This window comes from Paroedura picta, chromosome 4 (assembly GCF_049243985.1).
Source record: "Paroedura picta isolate Pp20150507F chromosome 4, Ppicta_v3.0, whole genome shotgun sequence".
In the NCBI taxonomy this organism is placed as follows: Eukaryota; Metazoa; Chordata; class Lepidosauria; order Squamata; family Gekkonidae; genus Paroedura; species Paroedura picta.
The window spans coordinates 99,839,504-99,854,916 of NC_135372.1; the positions used below are offsets into that span (position 1 = coordinate 99,839,504).

At 44.6% G+C, this 15,413-nt stretch overlaps 1 protein-coding gene across 2 annotated transcripts in view; it reads right to left on the minus strand.

Moving 5' to 3' along the window:
- The window catches only part of PIK3C2B (phosphatidylinositol-4-phosphate 3-kinase catalytic subunit type 2 beta), a 112,060-nt gene that overhangs the window by 31,089 nt on the left and 65,558 nt on the right, over positions 1-15,413 (minus strand). For both annotated transcript variants that reach the window (XM_077334660.1, XM_077334661.1), the window contains 3 exons: positions 8,999-9,166; positions 7,735-7,846; positions 3,315-3,457 (listed from right to left, as the gene is read on the minus strand). In XM_077334660.1, the coding sequence (XP_077190775.1) occupies positions 3,315-3,457; positions 7,735-7,846; positions 8,999-9,166 (423 nt within the window). The remainder of the gene's footprint in view (positions 1-3,314; positions 3,458-7,734; positions 7,847-8,998; positions 9,167-15,413) is intronic.

A 15,413-nucleotide genomic window follows, 5' to 3' on the forward strand; every position in this document is an offset into this window, starting at 1 on the left:
ACTCCTTCAACCTTTAACTTGTAAATTCCTCAGGACAAGGACCCACCATGTATTTATCTTATATTTTATTCTCTGTTGCATTTTCATCTTGTTCCCCCCCACCCCTCCAGGAGCTCCGTGAGATTTAAATGGTTCTCTTCTCTGTTTTATCCTCATAATAATCCCATAAATGCAGTTTGGCCTACAAGAGACTAACTGGCCCAAAGTCACCCAATTGTGTCTCACAGCCCTGTAGTGATTGAAACTGGGGTCCATTCCACATGACTTTAATATAGCACTAGTCTTGCATTTTGTTTTTGCCACTAAAACTATGTTTTGCATGACGTCGTGAGCAATCTGCAACACTCCTACAACACTAGCACGAAAATCTCTTCGTTGTAGTGATTTCTGGGGAATTGGGAAAAGTGGATTCACCCTCAGAAAATCGCTACACTCCTGCCAACAACCTGCAACACTTGCAAAAAAGACCTGTGCGTTCTCAATGTAGCGGTTGCAGCAAAGTCCCTCCCCCTGGCTCTCTCCTCCGAACTTCTGGCGAAGCGATCGCCATTTTTTCCCCTCGGAGCGAGCGGGGAAAGCAACGAACCAGCAAGGCTTCATTCACCCAGCGAGGCTACTCCACAGATGTGCTTTAAAGCTCCCCTAAGTCTCCAAGCACAACACAGCCCCCTGTTCGCCAGTTCTCTTTAATTTCAGCCAAAAATCGCGCCCGTGCAGGGGGGGGGGGTTCACTCAGGGAAGCGTGGTAACAATGACTCACCAGCTCACATGCCAGCTAGATGGGTTTCTACGTTAGGAAGAATCAAGGCATATTCATTGAAATGTGTGTGTGTTTTCTTAAACTGTGCTTAAAGGGAAAGGGGCTTTTCGGGAGCATGATAACAACCGCCCATTGGCTGTTCATTTGATTGACGGCCATGGGCGGGAACAAGCACAGAAAAAATCACTTCCTTTCTAGCGCTTCCTGTGAGACCGGAAACCTGTGGGGAACGGATGAAACGCTACTGGATTCCACTACAAATGAAGGTATGCGGAACGCCGAGATTCCACTATTTAAAAAAGCGTTATTGCTTTGTGAAAGCAATTGGCAACATTGGTCCATTGGTGTGGAATGGGCTCCAGATCTCCCTATTCTTAGTCCACATGCGAAGCACCACATGGGAACAGAGAAGAAAGGGTAAAGGGAGATACGGAGCAGAACTGATGGGAAACCAGTATCCACATCTGTTAGCAAGAGAGCTCCAAATCCTTGGCTTCCAATTTAATGGATAATTCCTTTCCAAGATACAGTCTGTAGAGGAGCAAGATCATTCTCTCCCTCTTATATGCAACCTGTTCTTGAGCAAGTTTGACAGTCACATGCATGTAATAATCATGGACCTTGCCAGTTATTACTGGACGGCCAAAATGCCACAAGATTGAGAAAGGCTGGCCAGATGCTTTGAGTCTGAATAAAAATATAGTAGGGATAGACTGAAGAAAAAATTCCTTATGTAGTCACCTTCATGGAAGGAGGTTTCTTTTCTGCTTAAAGCCCCTTTAGCTGAAGAATACAGTTGATACGTTCAGCTGCATTCCAGGAAGGGGCCCATGAAAACTTAATTAATGCCCCTTGAAAAGCCAACCATCTCCTGCAAACTTCAGACCACTTTTGTTATATACCAGGTTTTCCCCAGATAAGAACCAGACCCCAGGATTGTTCATCTCACTATACAAAAACTACCATACACTAGCCGCTCAGTGGATCTCCAGGTTCTCAGGAAGAGAAAGATCTTTCACCAAGATCTGCTACCTGAGATCCTTCTTTAACTGGCAATGTAACTGATCCTAATACTTTCTACACGCACAGCTTATACTTCACTGTGGTCCTGCAGCCCTTCAGGAGGAACTGTGTTAAGGAAAGCACAAAATACATGAACGTAATCTGAGCTGTTATATTTGGCCATTTTGAGAAAAAAAAATATCTCAACAAGACACAAGCCTTTAGGAACAAACAAAATGAACAAATCCAGTGTCAGATTTGGGTCAACTTGAAGGTTCTCGAAAAAAAGTTTAAACCATCCTAAAAATAACACAGACCCAGTTTTGTGTGAAGCCCTCTAATCACTCCTCTGATGCCTGTTCCAGTGAATAAATAAAACAGGAGCTCATTTAGAATGACGTGATTGAGAGATGACCCAGGCTAGAGGACACCCTTTACCTATGAAGGACTGTCTGAGATAATATGAAGTGGATTTATGGCCTTACTGGCTGTAGCTCTCCAAAATCTCAGGTGATGTGCCTTTCCCATTACAGCCAGCTAAATGGGTGATGGGAACTGAACTTCAGCTCTCAGCTATACATGGTAAGAGATCACTAACCTATGAATATGGGATGAAAATAATTAAAAAGAAATTCCATCTAAACATCCAGAAGAAGTTCCTGACAGTTAGAGCGGTTTCTCAGTGGAACAGGCTTCCTCGGGAGATGGTGGATTCTCCATATTTGGAAATGTTTAAATAGAAGCTAGATAGCCATCTGATGGAGAGGCTAATTCTGTGAAGGCAAAGGGGTGGCAGTTTACAGTAGATGAGCAATTGGGATGTGTATCCTGCACAGTGCAGGGGGTTGGACTAGATGACCCATGAGATCCCTTCCAACTCTATTATTCTATGATTCTATGAATAGGCTTCCTATTGACCAGGAAACACACCTAGTTTTGTCTATCTGTTCCATTGCTAGAAAATCAAGGGACAAGGCAAGGCATTCTTTTCCTCTTCAACCTTGTTTTTTTGGGGGGAGGGGTGTAAATTTTAGAAGAACAAACAGATTCCATCTAAGTACTGGGCTTCCACAATCCCACCTACCTACTGGTCTTTCAAACTCATGTCTTTGTGCCAGACTTGGACTTAGATCTGCTCCCAGCTCTTGAAAGAGGCAGCAACCCTAGCTACAGGTTCTCCTCTAAACCCCACAAAATGGGTATGGCACACAGTAGTGCTGAAGGAAGAGATCCAGGAAACATGAAGGAAGGAAGACTGAATCAGAGTCCATCTAAGTCAGTACTGTCAACACGGATGGGCAGCAACTCTCCGGGGTACCAAGCAGAGGTCTTTCACATCACATACTACCTGGTCCTTTCAACTGGAGATTCTGGGGACTGAACTTGGGACCTTCTGAATGCCAAGCAGATACTGTACCACTGAGTCACAGCCCCCTCCTTGAGATTGTCCTTTCCCTCTCCCTTTGTGATTCTCCAATCAGGACCATCCAGAGGTGTCTCAAGGGCCTTAAGCCTCCTTCCATCAGAGCCTGTGCCCACCACAGCCTCTTACCAGTATAGGGATTCCTTCTGCATCACCTCCTTCAGCTTTCGCTGGTCTTCCTCAAGGAGGCTGTGGAAGTTATACTTTGGACTGAAGTCTGCTGCAGACGGACTAGTAAACTTGACTTCAAATGCTGAGCTGGGAAAATCAATCTGTAAGAGAAAGGCAAAGAACTGTAGTTTTGCTCTCTCCCACTTGTATTTGGGTGTCCTGTTGTTTATGTGACTGTAGGCCAATTCAGACAATCAAATAAGCAGATTATTTTACTTGAAATATTCATATATGGCTTTTCTGATAAACCTTCAAAATGGTTTCCAGATAAAACCACGGATCCAATCATTTCACACTTCTATTTTCCAAATCATTTGGATTATCATGACTTTAAAAACACACACATCTCCCACCCACTCCAATCTCCCATTTCCTCTGTGCCAGGCTCAGCAGGTTTTCAGATTGGTAACAATGCTGTTTCAAAGAGGAAGATACAGAAGCATTTTGGGAAAATGAGAAGAGAGTTACAAAATCAAGTTTATGTACATTCTCACAAGCTGACTAGAAGGGCCAAAAAGGAGATCAGGAAGACAAAGGGATGACAAAAATGGCCAAGGGATTTTAGGGCCAAGTCATATCCCCAGTGAGCCTAGTCTCGGTTGTGTTACTTTGGAAGTGAAAAGCACAGGGTATTTCCAACGTTCCCTTTGCTTAGTGACTCGCTGCACCATCACAAAACTTCCAAATGAGGGCTGAGTGTTGTGCCAAGCCACAATCTGGACCATGAGAGGAGAAGCAGGTTACCCTTCTGGCTGCTGATTCAGCACTCCTCTTTATTTGACCCATAAATCTACATCATGACAACCTCAAAAGGAATGTGTAAATCAGCCCTCAGATAGGGACACCGTTTCCTCCAAACTAGCTGCCAACTTTCTCTACTCAGCATTCCTCTGGGGGCAGGCTACAAATTCGCCACCAATCCTGTTGCCCCACCTCCAAGCATGTTTCAAATGTTCTGAGACACTTGTGACAAGTAAACACCACCTGGAATGGAGGTGGGGGAGAATCCATATATATATATTCATCTCTGGTCTCATTCATTCACATGTTAAAGGGTCTGGTTTTGGGGCAAGTGGTATGTGCAAAGTCTTCTTTCCTCCTCATGAGGAGGAGCTGTGGCTCAGCAGTAGAGCATCTGCTTGGCATGCAGAGTGTCTCAGGTTCTACCCTTTGCATCTCCAGTTTAAAAAGAATTAAGTTATAGGTGATGTGAAGGATTTCAGCCTGAGATCCTGGAGAGCTCCTGTCAGTCTGAGTAGACAATACCAACCATAATGGACCGATGGCCAATTCAGTATAATGCAGAAAACCCTTAGATGCACTAAGTACAGATCCTCCAGAGCTTCAGGATCACTGCATATAAGCTGCCATCCTATAGCAGTGACAGATAATACCACCCCCTTAGGTCAGGATTTTTCAACGAGGGTTTCATGAAATCCTTTGATGGCCCTGGAAGGGTTTGCCGAATGGGTGGAGTTAATTAATCTTATATATATTTTTTTTAATTGTTAAATATTTGAGTGATATGATCGTATATGGTTGTGTCAACCCTCCCCCTTTCCCCCCAAAATGGCCAATGATGGATCTGGAGGGGGAGGAAAGGGGAGGAGCCCCGGGTGGGTGTGTACACAGCTATGCTTCCAACCATATTCTGCATGATCTGGGGTTTCTTGAAGCTTGAAGAGGTTTCTTAACAGTAAAAAAGTCGAGAAAGGCTGCCTTAGATGCTTGCTTTAGGCCATCCCCACCTGGAGCATTGCACCTGAATAGCAGGATATGTGAAAACATACATCTTATTTATTTATTTATTATTCGGCTTCAATACCACGCCTCTCCGCAAGTGGGCTTGGGACAGTTTACTGCAAAGGGATCTTTGGCATTGACAGCCTCCAAGGATATAAATGGTCTCCAAGGATCATAGTTACTCCTAAAGTCCTAGATAAATAGTTTAGGCATTAGATTCACTACTGGATACAGGATGCATGTTTATGTATGTATATACATCCATGAAAACAGAGGCCTAAGCTGACATCTGTATGGGAGAACAGGAATAACCTGAACATTAGAGCATTCAGGAGTATGCAGTGAACTCAATCCATACTGTAGGTCAGCAGCCATGTACAGTGACATCAAGAATCAAGATAATCTGTACTTAGTGCATACTACATAAGGGATGGCAATTGCAAAAGGACATTTCCTTTGAATCTTCCAAGAGGAAATGATAGGGAAAAATAAGGTCAAGTTTCCAGAGCTTTAGAAAGACACAATGACACCCCAACTTTGAACAGAAAAAAAAGGTTGCATGGGAAGCAAAAATTCATTAGCAACAGGCCTCGTTTGTACAAATACAGCTCACTGCAATAGCAGAGTTTAGGGAATCACTAGCCATAGCTCTTTTTTAAATTAAAAGCTTGATGGATTTGTAAGTGGCTTTAGAAGAAAACTCAATCACTTGGTTGCATGCCAAAGAAATCAGTACTCTATAAGCAGGTCAGAGAACTGCTGCAGAATTAGGAAAGAATGACAGGAACTAATTGCAGTTCAGACAGGACTGGGCTGGGCTCTTAGAAATAATTCTCCTCCCTGCTCCATGTCAGCAGAGCTCTGTACATATGATAGGACCCAGGGGAAAAGATTCCCAAATCCAGCCCAGCTGGATTGCTTGTGCTTCCTCAGTAAGCATCCACTTAAGCAGCATCAGCTTCTCCTGCCATTTCTCCTGCCCACACCCTGAACAGCAGGCTCCTAGTTCTGTAGCCAAAACATGAGTGGTGTGTGGTCGGAGGGAGAAAGAGAAAGAACAACTGCAATAAGAGGAAGGCAGGTTTCATTGCTCTTATATTTTCATATGTACCTATGCATCATTTGTAATAAGTTTGTTGACTTCAAGAACACACTAGAGTTGAAAAACAGATTTTCACAATCATGCACGTAGAAGAACAAGCAGTTCAACAAAATGCAAATTCTGAGCTGCATCCAGGCAAATGTGTGAAGGGGTAGAATAACAGGAGCTACCATTGTATAGCCCCAAAGAGAGCAGTAATCAAGAAGTTTTGGGGTGCCAGTACCCCCCAAAGACACAGTTGCTTAAATTAATGGCAGGAGTCTGCAACAGACCAGATAATTATACCAGCGTTATTCTATATGACTTTTTTGCTCAGTTTGTTTATATACAGAAGGGAACAATAAAATCAGAGTCCAGTAGCACCTTTAAGACCAACAAAGATTTATTCAAGGCGTGAGCTTTTGAGTGCAATCACTCTTCCTCAGACTATGAACTAACATCATGACAGTGGGAATATAAAGCAAAAATTAATTCTGTTAAATTAGTAAACTGTGTCACAGATCCAAATATAGCCATATGATAATTCTTTGCCAAAACAGCCAATCAGCCCCCTCGAATTCAGTTGCAGTTCACAAAAGCATGTTGTTAGTTGCGAAGTCGTGTCCGACCCATCGCGACCCCATGGACAATGATCCTCCAGGCCTTCCTGTCCTCTACCATTCCCCGGAGTCCATTTAAGTTTGCACCTACTGCTTCAGTGACTCCATCCAGCCACCTCATTCTCTGTCATCCCCTTCTTCTTTTGCCCTCAATCGCTCCCAGCATTAGGCTCTTCTCCAGGGAGTCCTTCATTCTCATGAGGTGGCCAAAGTATTTGAGTTTCATCTTCAGGATCTGGTCTTCTAAGGAGCAGGCAGGGCTGATCTCCTCTAGGACTGTCCAGTTGGTTTGCCTTGCAGTCCAAGGGACTTGCAAAAACATAGGAGAAATAAAACTGTCTGTCAGCTCCCACCACACCATTTGCTATCCTTATAGAAGGGAACAATGACATACTGGAAATTTAAGTACAACTACTAATTTGGAATTCTGAGGATTTCAGTCCAGTAGCATCTCAGAGACCAACAAGATTTCCAGGGGATAAGCATTGTGGAGTTAAGGATCTCTTGGTCAGATACTTTGACTCTCAAAACCTTGCACCCTGGAAATCTTGTTGGTGCCTCTGGACTCTAAAAGTGTATGTGTGATCCCTATTAGTATTGCTGGTATGCAAAGTATTTTTCAGGTATTAATTCAGCTTGATTTTGTTCCTATTTTAATGGCTATTTGTGATTTTTCGGGACTGCTGGATAGCCACAGTTAGAATGCATTTAATGGACTCTCAGTTCCTTTGAATGCTTTCAGAGTGAACTCTCCACTTGTAGAAGGCACTCAAAATGCCTGTGAGCCCTTTAAAATGCCTTTGGAGATCACTTGCACCACCACTGCAGCTTGCAAAAAGGCAACGGACTGTGTTTGGATGTCAACTAGCCATCTCAGTGTGCTTTCACGCATCCTGCCGACTCACAGGGAATGGAACCCCAGCAATGAACTCACCTGCAGAATAACACTGTCAGGTTGGTTGAAGTTGGGAGCACTTGATCTGGCACTGGAGGGGTCTTGAGTTGCTGGCCACAAACCCAGGAGTTTTCGCCCACAGGTCAGAACCCTATGCACACACACACACACACACACAAAGTGGAAGGAGACACGAAGGCTGATACATTAAGACATGTATGCTGATACAGGGCCCATTGCTCATTAGGACTTGAAGCAGGAGCCCAGAGAACCTCAGCCATCAGCATAAAATACTGGGATTCTTTTCTGTTATCATACTAAGTCACTGTTTGGATGGACCAAGCTTCTAATATTTTATTTCTTTATTTAAAATGCTTTTTATGCTGCCTTTCTACCTGATCAAGTCCCCAAGGTGACACACATGAAAACACTAAAACATCTCTCAATAACATTTGGTTATCAAATAATTCCATAAAAACACATAAATAATACCAGAACCAGGGAACAGGACCATTAACTGCTACTGGGGATATGCCAAACCAAACAGTTTTAACTAAGATCATAAGGTCTTAGCCACTGGTGACCTAGGGGGAATACAGAATGGCCAGCCAAAGCTACAATTGAAGCTTAATGGTTAATTTATAAAACTAAGCACAGAACAAAATTCAAGACTATTGCATTATATTAATCCTACAAGGCTCTCATTCTACAAAATGGAGAAATTCAAGTCTTGCTTTTATCCCACTCCCAAGGCTACTCAGAGCCGATCTCAAACCAGTTTTCTGAAAGGGACCATAGATTAAGCCTGGTTCCAGAACAGGAGACTTCCGTGCTGCTCGGTCATGTCTACTTTGCCATCGAATCAGCTGTGTGAATCTGAAACAGGAGTTCTATATGCACTGAATCAGGGCCATGGTGGATGCCGTGGTACCCACTTATCCTTTTTCTGGTGCCTGCTAAGTGTTTTTAGGAAGTGGGAACAGCCAGGTGAGGCTTCTTCTCAGCATGGTTTCAGATGGACTATTGGAGATTTGATCGGCTGAGCAGATTGTGGTTTTGTTGTTTCATATGACACTGTCAAGATTCCCCATTAAAACAAGCCCACAAATCATGGAAATTCCAGAAGAGTAGTGTGGAAGCAATCCAGCACCCTGTCATATGTGTAAGGCAAGTAACAGTCAACAACTCAGAACAGCTGTCCAAATTACTGATCCCAGGCAGACAGCCTGCATCAGTACATTGTTTATTCTCTGTGGGGCTCCCTGTATTTCCCCAGAGAAGCCACAAAAACAAGTATACATACTGCCTAAAGTTGAAAAGAGGGGTGGTGACCCAGCCCAAGGCTTCTGGATTCCGGCGCTGCTTATTTGTCTCTGAAGAGCTCCCAGGAGGCGGGATTGGAACAGCATAGAGAGTGGCTGTCAAAAGGGACTCCCGTGGCAGACAGTTCACTTGAATTGGAAAGCAGATCCTGAAAGAAATTGCAGTGAATGGGCTAGGACGTGGATTTTAAGCTATTTCCCCTGCCAAGACAAAGCCTTCTACAGCCATTATCCCATTCACCATTTATAACAATCCTGTGAGGTAAATCACAATCATTTTCATTTCCTGGTAGTTGGAAGACTGTCCATGTCTAAATGCATCACTTTCTATGGTGAACCACGTTGGCCCTTGCTTCCCTTTAGGAATTACGTGCACACATGAAGCTCTCTTATCAGACCACTGGTTCCATCACAGTGAGCATTGTCTACCCAGGCTGGCAGTGGCTCTCCTGGGCCTCAGGCAGGGCTCTCCATGGCAGAGAGGCTCTCCAGGGCTCTCCAACTCATTTGATCTGACAGAAATGTCACTATGTTAGGCCAGGCCATGTGTGCCATAAAATGTAATGCCAGCTACCAGAGACATTTCACCCCTGACCAGGAGCCACATCCCTCCTCAGCACCTAACCAGCCACCCTTTCTTCAATACGCAGAAGGCGTTTTGCACAGCAGGGAGAACCACTGCCTGACCATCGAGGTGCAACAACTAGAAAATCCTGTGGCTCTTGATAGGCATTTTGGAATACACTTCTGAAGTTTCTGATGAGCTGGAGCATGGAGTCCTGCATTCCATTGTGCAAGTATGGCAAAGACAAGTGGCCAAGTGGCATCAACTAGGGGGAACCCAGTAAGCCCTGCCTTCATGAAAGTCATAGTCAACAGGCTTTGGGGAGCGGGGTGAGACAGCCACGCAGTCCCTTCCCTCCCTCCATCAAAATCCCACATTTAGCAATAAGATTGACCCACAAGGGTCACTGTGGTCCAGCCACCTAAAATATTACTCCCCACATGCTAGTCATAGACACACATCTACTGCCTGCCTCTGCCATGTGTAAACCCAGCATGCTATTACGAATGGCTGCTCCTATCCCTGACCTACACGCAACTCCCTGTTCCCCACTTCCATGCAGACTCTTACATAAGACAGCACTTCTGAGTGGAAAGCCCAGGGAACATGCATGTACTTTGGCTTCACCTCTTATTTAATCCTCCCCATGCTGCCAAGGAAGGAAGGCAGGAAAGGAGTCATGTACATTTGGGTCAGCAGTTAGCAGGCTCCAGCTCACCTGACTCAGTGGACTTCCACTGCCTCTAACCCTTGGCAATCTGGACACACTGAACCCCTTACATAAGCACTTGGCTTTTCTCTCTCATCCAGGTTGCTGTGCACAAAGTGCCTGGCCCTGTCAGTCATTCCATTCACATGCTTACGTAAGTGGGCACATTTGGTGAGTTGGCCAGCAGCCTTCTACAAAGTACCTTTGCTCTTGGGTACCTTCTCTGGGCTGCCTGAAAGTCAGGTGGGGGCTTGGGGAGGTGGGGCCAAAGAGATTCTGCCTGTCACATGTGAACAGCAGCCATCTTTCCAGTGGCCCAGACAGTAGATGTAGGTGCCCAATGTACTCTGGCCAGTCTAGTGCCTCAGCCAAGGAAAGCAGGCAGGCCTCAAAGGGCCTGGCTGTGCAGAGCTCGGGGCCAAGCCAGCCCTCCTCACCCATTATGGTTGCCAATTCCAGGTTGGGCGATCCCTGGAGATCTGTGGGAAGACCCTAGAGAGGGCCTACATTTGGGGAGGAGAGGGACTTTACAAGGGGTATAATACCCTAATATAGGCCCCAAGTCCACATGCAGTCCTCCAGTTGTTGGTGGGCCAGATAAGTTCCTTGGATAGGATGGTCCCAGCTGCCGGGTCTGTTTGACATGTCTGGTCTATGGCTTCAGGCAGAGGTCTTGCACATCACCTACTGAGATGCCAGGGATTGAACCTGGGACCTCCTGCAAGCCAAGCAGATGTTCTACCACTGGGCCACAGCTCCTTTCAATGTAGATAATATGTTTCTGCTAACCTGAGTTTATCTTCCTCAGTTACCCTGGCTTTCCTCATGGTGTTCTGTCTCTAACAGCTCTCAAAAACTTTCTAGGCCCAGTAATAATGAGTGCAGAAAAATCTGAGTGTAAAACAGAAATAAGAGGAGATTGATGGGGATGTTGTCTGGATCCCCCACTGTAACCGTGTGTATACTTAATGGATATTTAAAATAAGGAATTGTCTTATTAGCTAATTAATTAATTAACTAGGATAATTAATTGTCCTAGGAGCAATCCTACCAGAGTTTCTTAGCACTCTCTTTCTTAAAACAATTCTCAACTGTTCTACCAGGCCTATGATTGAAGTCTAAAACATTGTTGACCTGAGCTGGCTTCCCTGTCAAAGCCCCAATCTGGGGCCAGTAAGACTTCTCTCTCTCCTTTCTTGCCACTGAAGTTTAGAAAATACAATTAAGGGTGGAAATGTTTTTAGATGTTTTAGATTTTTAATTATTTATTGTATATTTTTATTCTGTATGCTTTACTGTGATGTACTCCGTCCTGAGTCTGAAGAAAAAGGACAGGTAACAAATACAATAAGTAATAATATAACAACAAATAATAATTCCTGGAAGAAGAGAATGGTGCTCTCTCTCTCTCTCTCTCTCTCTCTGATTTCTACCACCCTCCCTTCCAGCTCAGGGCAGTATAAGTCCACAGCATAGGTTTAGGGTCACGGCAGGCTGTTTTCCCTGCCTTCCACTGTTGCCCAGTCCTCAGCAATGGCTCTCCTTAGCTTATATGACAATCATTCCCATCATTACAAAAGAGCAGGCCAAAAAATAAAAAGAAGACAAATAGTGCAGGCAACTGCCCCTCTCATGAGAGTTCATACTGTTCTTCTACAAGACACATTATAGTTAAAACAAAGATTTCTGGAAAAAGGTTCAGAAAGTAGCAACAGCCAAAAGAGAATTAGGTCATGCTGAAAGACTATCACTGCGCTAACTTTCAGCATCTCATTTGAACTCCTGTTGCATGGCAATTGGGGGGCGGGGGCAGAAATCGCAATGCAGCGACACGCAAGCAGTTGGCTCAAATCCCTCTTGGCAGAGAAAAGAAGTGGGCTTGTCCTCCACATGCGAGGGGCACACAGAACTCAAGAGCCTAGGACTTCCCTTCTTCAGGCTCGAAGACACAGAAGAGAATAATTACTCAGAAGAAAGCAATCCAGAGTGTGAAAGCACCGGCACAAGCCTGCAGAAACAGTCAAAGCTGGCAACCACATTTTACCAGAACTATGGATCTGCTATGACACATACGCCTCTCTCTACGCATTCTGTGATTATTATGGACCCACAGAGTTCCTAATTAGGGCACTGCCTGTAAGAGAGCACAAAACATGCCAAAGAGAACAGCTGAGCAGCTGCTTCATTATGCAGCCTCTGAAATAAAATGCTACTGTCTTCCTTTACTGGTCAAGACCATTCTGTTCACACCATGACAGAAAAGAGGACAAAAGCTAGATGAGTTCCAGTTCAAAAACTGGCTACTAGAGTTCACTAGCTTGGAATCTGTAAAATGAAACACATCAAAGCTGTTTGAGAAATCATACCTTCTCCCCCACCCAAACCTCTTCCTCAAACTCCTAACTGAGTAACTCAGTTGAGAGCACAGTTACTCAGTCACAAGGAAAGTGGTATTCTGCACATACTTAGAACATTTTAAAAAATCCTTCACATACTCTGTAGTTGAACTGCAGTGACAAACTCAGGCTCTGGTAGGGCTGCCAACCTCCAGGTAGAACATGAAGTTCCCTTGAAATTTCACCTTATTACCAGAGTACATAGATCAGTTCTTCTGGATAAACATGCAACTTCAGAGGGCAGACTCTGTGGCATACTATTTTGCCTATGAGAAACTGAAGTCCTAGAGTGCCACCAGATACCCACCAAGTTTCCTCCTTCCCCCAAACATCATCTTCCTGTAGCACCACCCCAAACCTCCAGGAATGCCCTTTGCTTTGGAGCTAAATCCCATTGAATCCTACTTCAAACGAAGTCCAGCCAGTAAGACTCCAATTGCAGAACTGCCCCATTTCGAAATTTCCATCCAGAGTGTTCCTATCTGGATTAGAGAGAGTGAAGCAGAAGAACACTAACCTTAAACAAGGCGATGTCCCTTTCCTCAAGCCTTCTTAATTACTTAATTACTTCTTCCAGTAGTGAAAAGCAGAGTATAAAAAAAACAGGGTCTTAACAGGAAGTGCCACCCGCTGGCCCCTCTGCTGATCCTGTGGCAGTAACAGAGCTGAAGAGTGTGCCAGATCAAGGCAGCCTCAGTCCCACATAGAGAGTGCCCAAGATGCGTCTTCAAATCTCTCATGACCGAATGCCCTTTCTGCAGAAAAGCAAAGGGCCTGTGGAAACAGCTACATGGTGGGCACATTCAGGTGGTCCCACTCTGAAGTCCGATCCATCCTGATTTGCAGGATAAAATCACTCACACCAAAAAAGAGTTTAGGCCGCAATCTCCATGTTGCTTTGCTGTGCCTCTCTTGATGTCATCCTGTGGCAACTTCTAAAATTATCCCTTTCCCAGCCCTCTTTCTGTTGGCCTAATAAAAATGCCAAGTGTCACTGAAGCTCAAGAGAGGGCAGCAAGGCTATTTTGGGATCTGGCTCCCTTCCCCCTCTCTTCAGCAGCTACATACCAGCAAGCTCAGAGCCAAGATAGAAGACCCTCCCCCCCCCACACACACACACACACACCCATGCTTGGGAATCCAACAGCCATCGGAAGTTATTGTGTCAAGTTCTCAGATTCAGCCTCCTGCTTGTCCAGACATGAAAGGCATACTTTGTGGAGTCATAAAAGCTGATAGAACCAAGTGACCGTACTCATAGCAAATCAGGCTCAACCAAGCTGTACAAGTTGGATAAAAATTCCCCCAACTTGAATTGCTTTCCTGGCTGCCATTCCAACTGTACTTGCTCTCCAAGTACTGCAGAACCTGAACTGGATCATGGTGCCATTTTCCAGAGCCAAGGCTCTTAGCAGGGCTGCACATGCAGGGGACAAACAGCACCTACTGGGTCATTTCAGTTTGGGAAAACAATGTGGGGGGAGGGGCAAGGCTGGAGTGACTCATTAAAATGCTGTCATGTCATTTAGCCTTTAGTTTGGCTACTTCCCACTGCTTGTCTCTCAAGATGGTTTTGCTGCAATCTTTCCCAAATCCAGTCTGGGAGGATGTTTTTGGAAAGTTTACAAAGAGCCTTTGGAAGTGTGTGAACGAGAACATTTTTGCATTTCCTGATCACTCTGGCACTGTTTTCCTTGCCTCAGTTCCACCCCCACCCTACCCCAGCTCTCTCTCTCTCTCTCCCCCCCCCCCCAGTTTTAATTTTAATTAGAAATAGGTAGATCACTGTAGGGTAATAACATTATACCAATTGACTGCAACAAGATATTGGTTTCCAACTTCTTTTTTTAATGCCCCTTTCTTTGCAGAACTGTAAGGGGTAATACACACAGGATCCACATTGTCCCTTATTGTGCTTTAAGAAAAAGAAAGCAGAGAATTAGTACATTGTCACAGCATCACAGGATCTAGTTATTGATGATTGTTTTTTTTTAAGCCTTTGGGGGAAAGCCCTCTGGTGATCGAAGGGGACGGAATGACAGTCAAGTAGGCTTAAGACAAGGGAAAGATAAGGAAAACTTCTGTGGTTACTCCAGTGCAACTGAGGATGCTTCTGCATTTGCAGCAATAGCCACGACTCCAAGGCAAATTGCCTCAGTGCTGAAGCAGCCCAACTTGCAAGTCTACAGCAGACATGAATAAGACAACCATGTCTGGGTTACTGTAGCAAGGTTGTACTTTGTGTTTACCCAGATATTCTTCTTCTCTGAACATCACTGTCTTTATTAGGAAACATGTAGTAGAACAGGGGCCATTATTTCTGCTGAGAAGTACTTGCATATCTGCCTCTCTGGTTATCAAGACATATGATAGCTCTGCTACTCAGATGAATACCTACTAGTTATTCCCTCCTGTAAGGTAGTTGGGATGGTCCCATCTCGAAATAGCATTTTGTTTTGTTTTCAAGTTGCTGCTCTCCATTTCTCAAAGCTGTTTAGGAAGGATTCCACTTTGCTGAAATTCTGCAAGTGTAGAATTATTCAGGAGGGCTGCTAACACCCTCCCCTAACTGTTTAAGTACATAGGTTTGTCAGGGTTTTTTTAGACTACTTTTATCACTGTAACCCACCTTGAGATACAACAATCTATATACAACCAAACTTGTGGGGGGGGGGCAACCCTACCCTATCACTGAGCCCAGTGTGACTCCAGGTCCACCACTCACT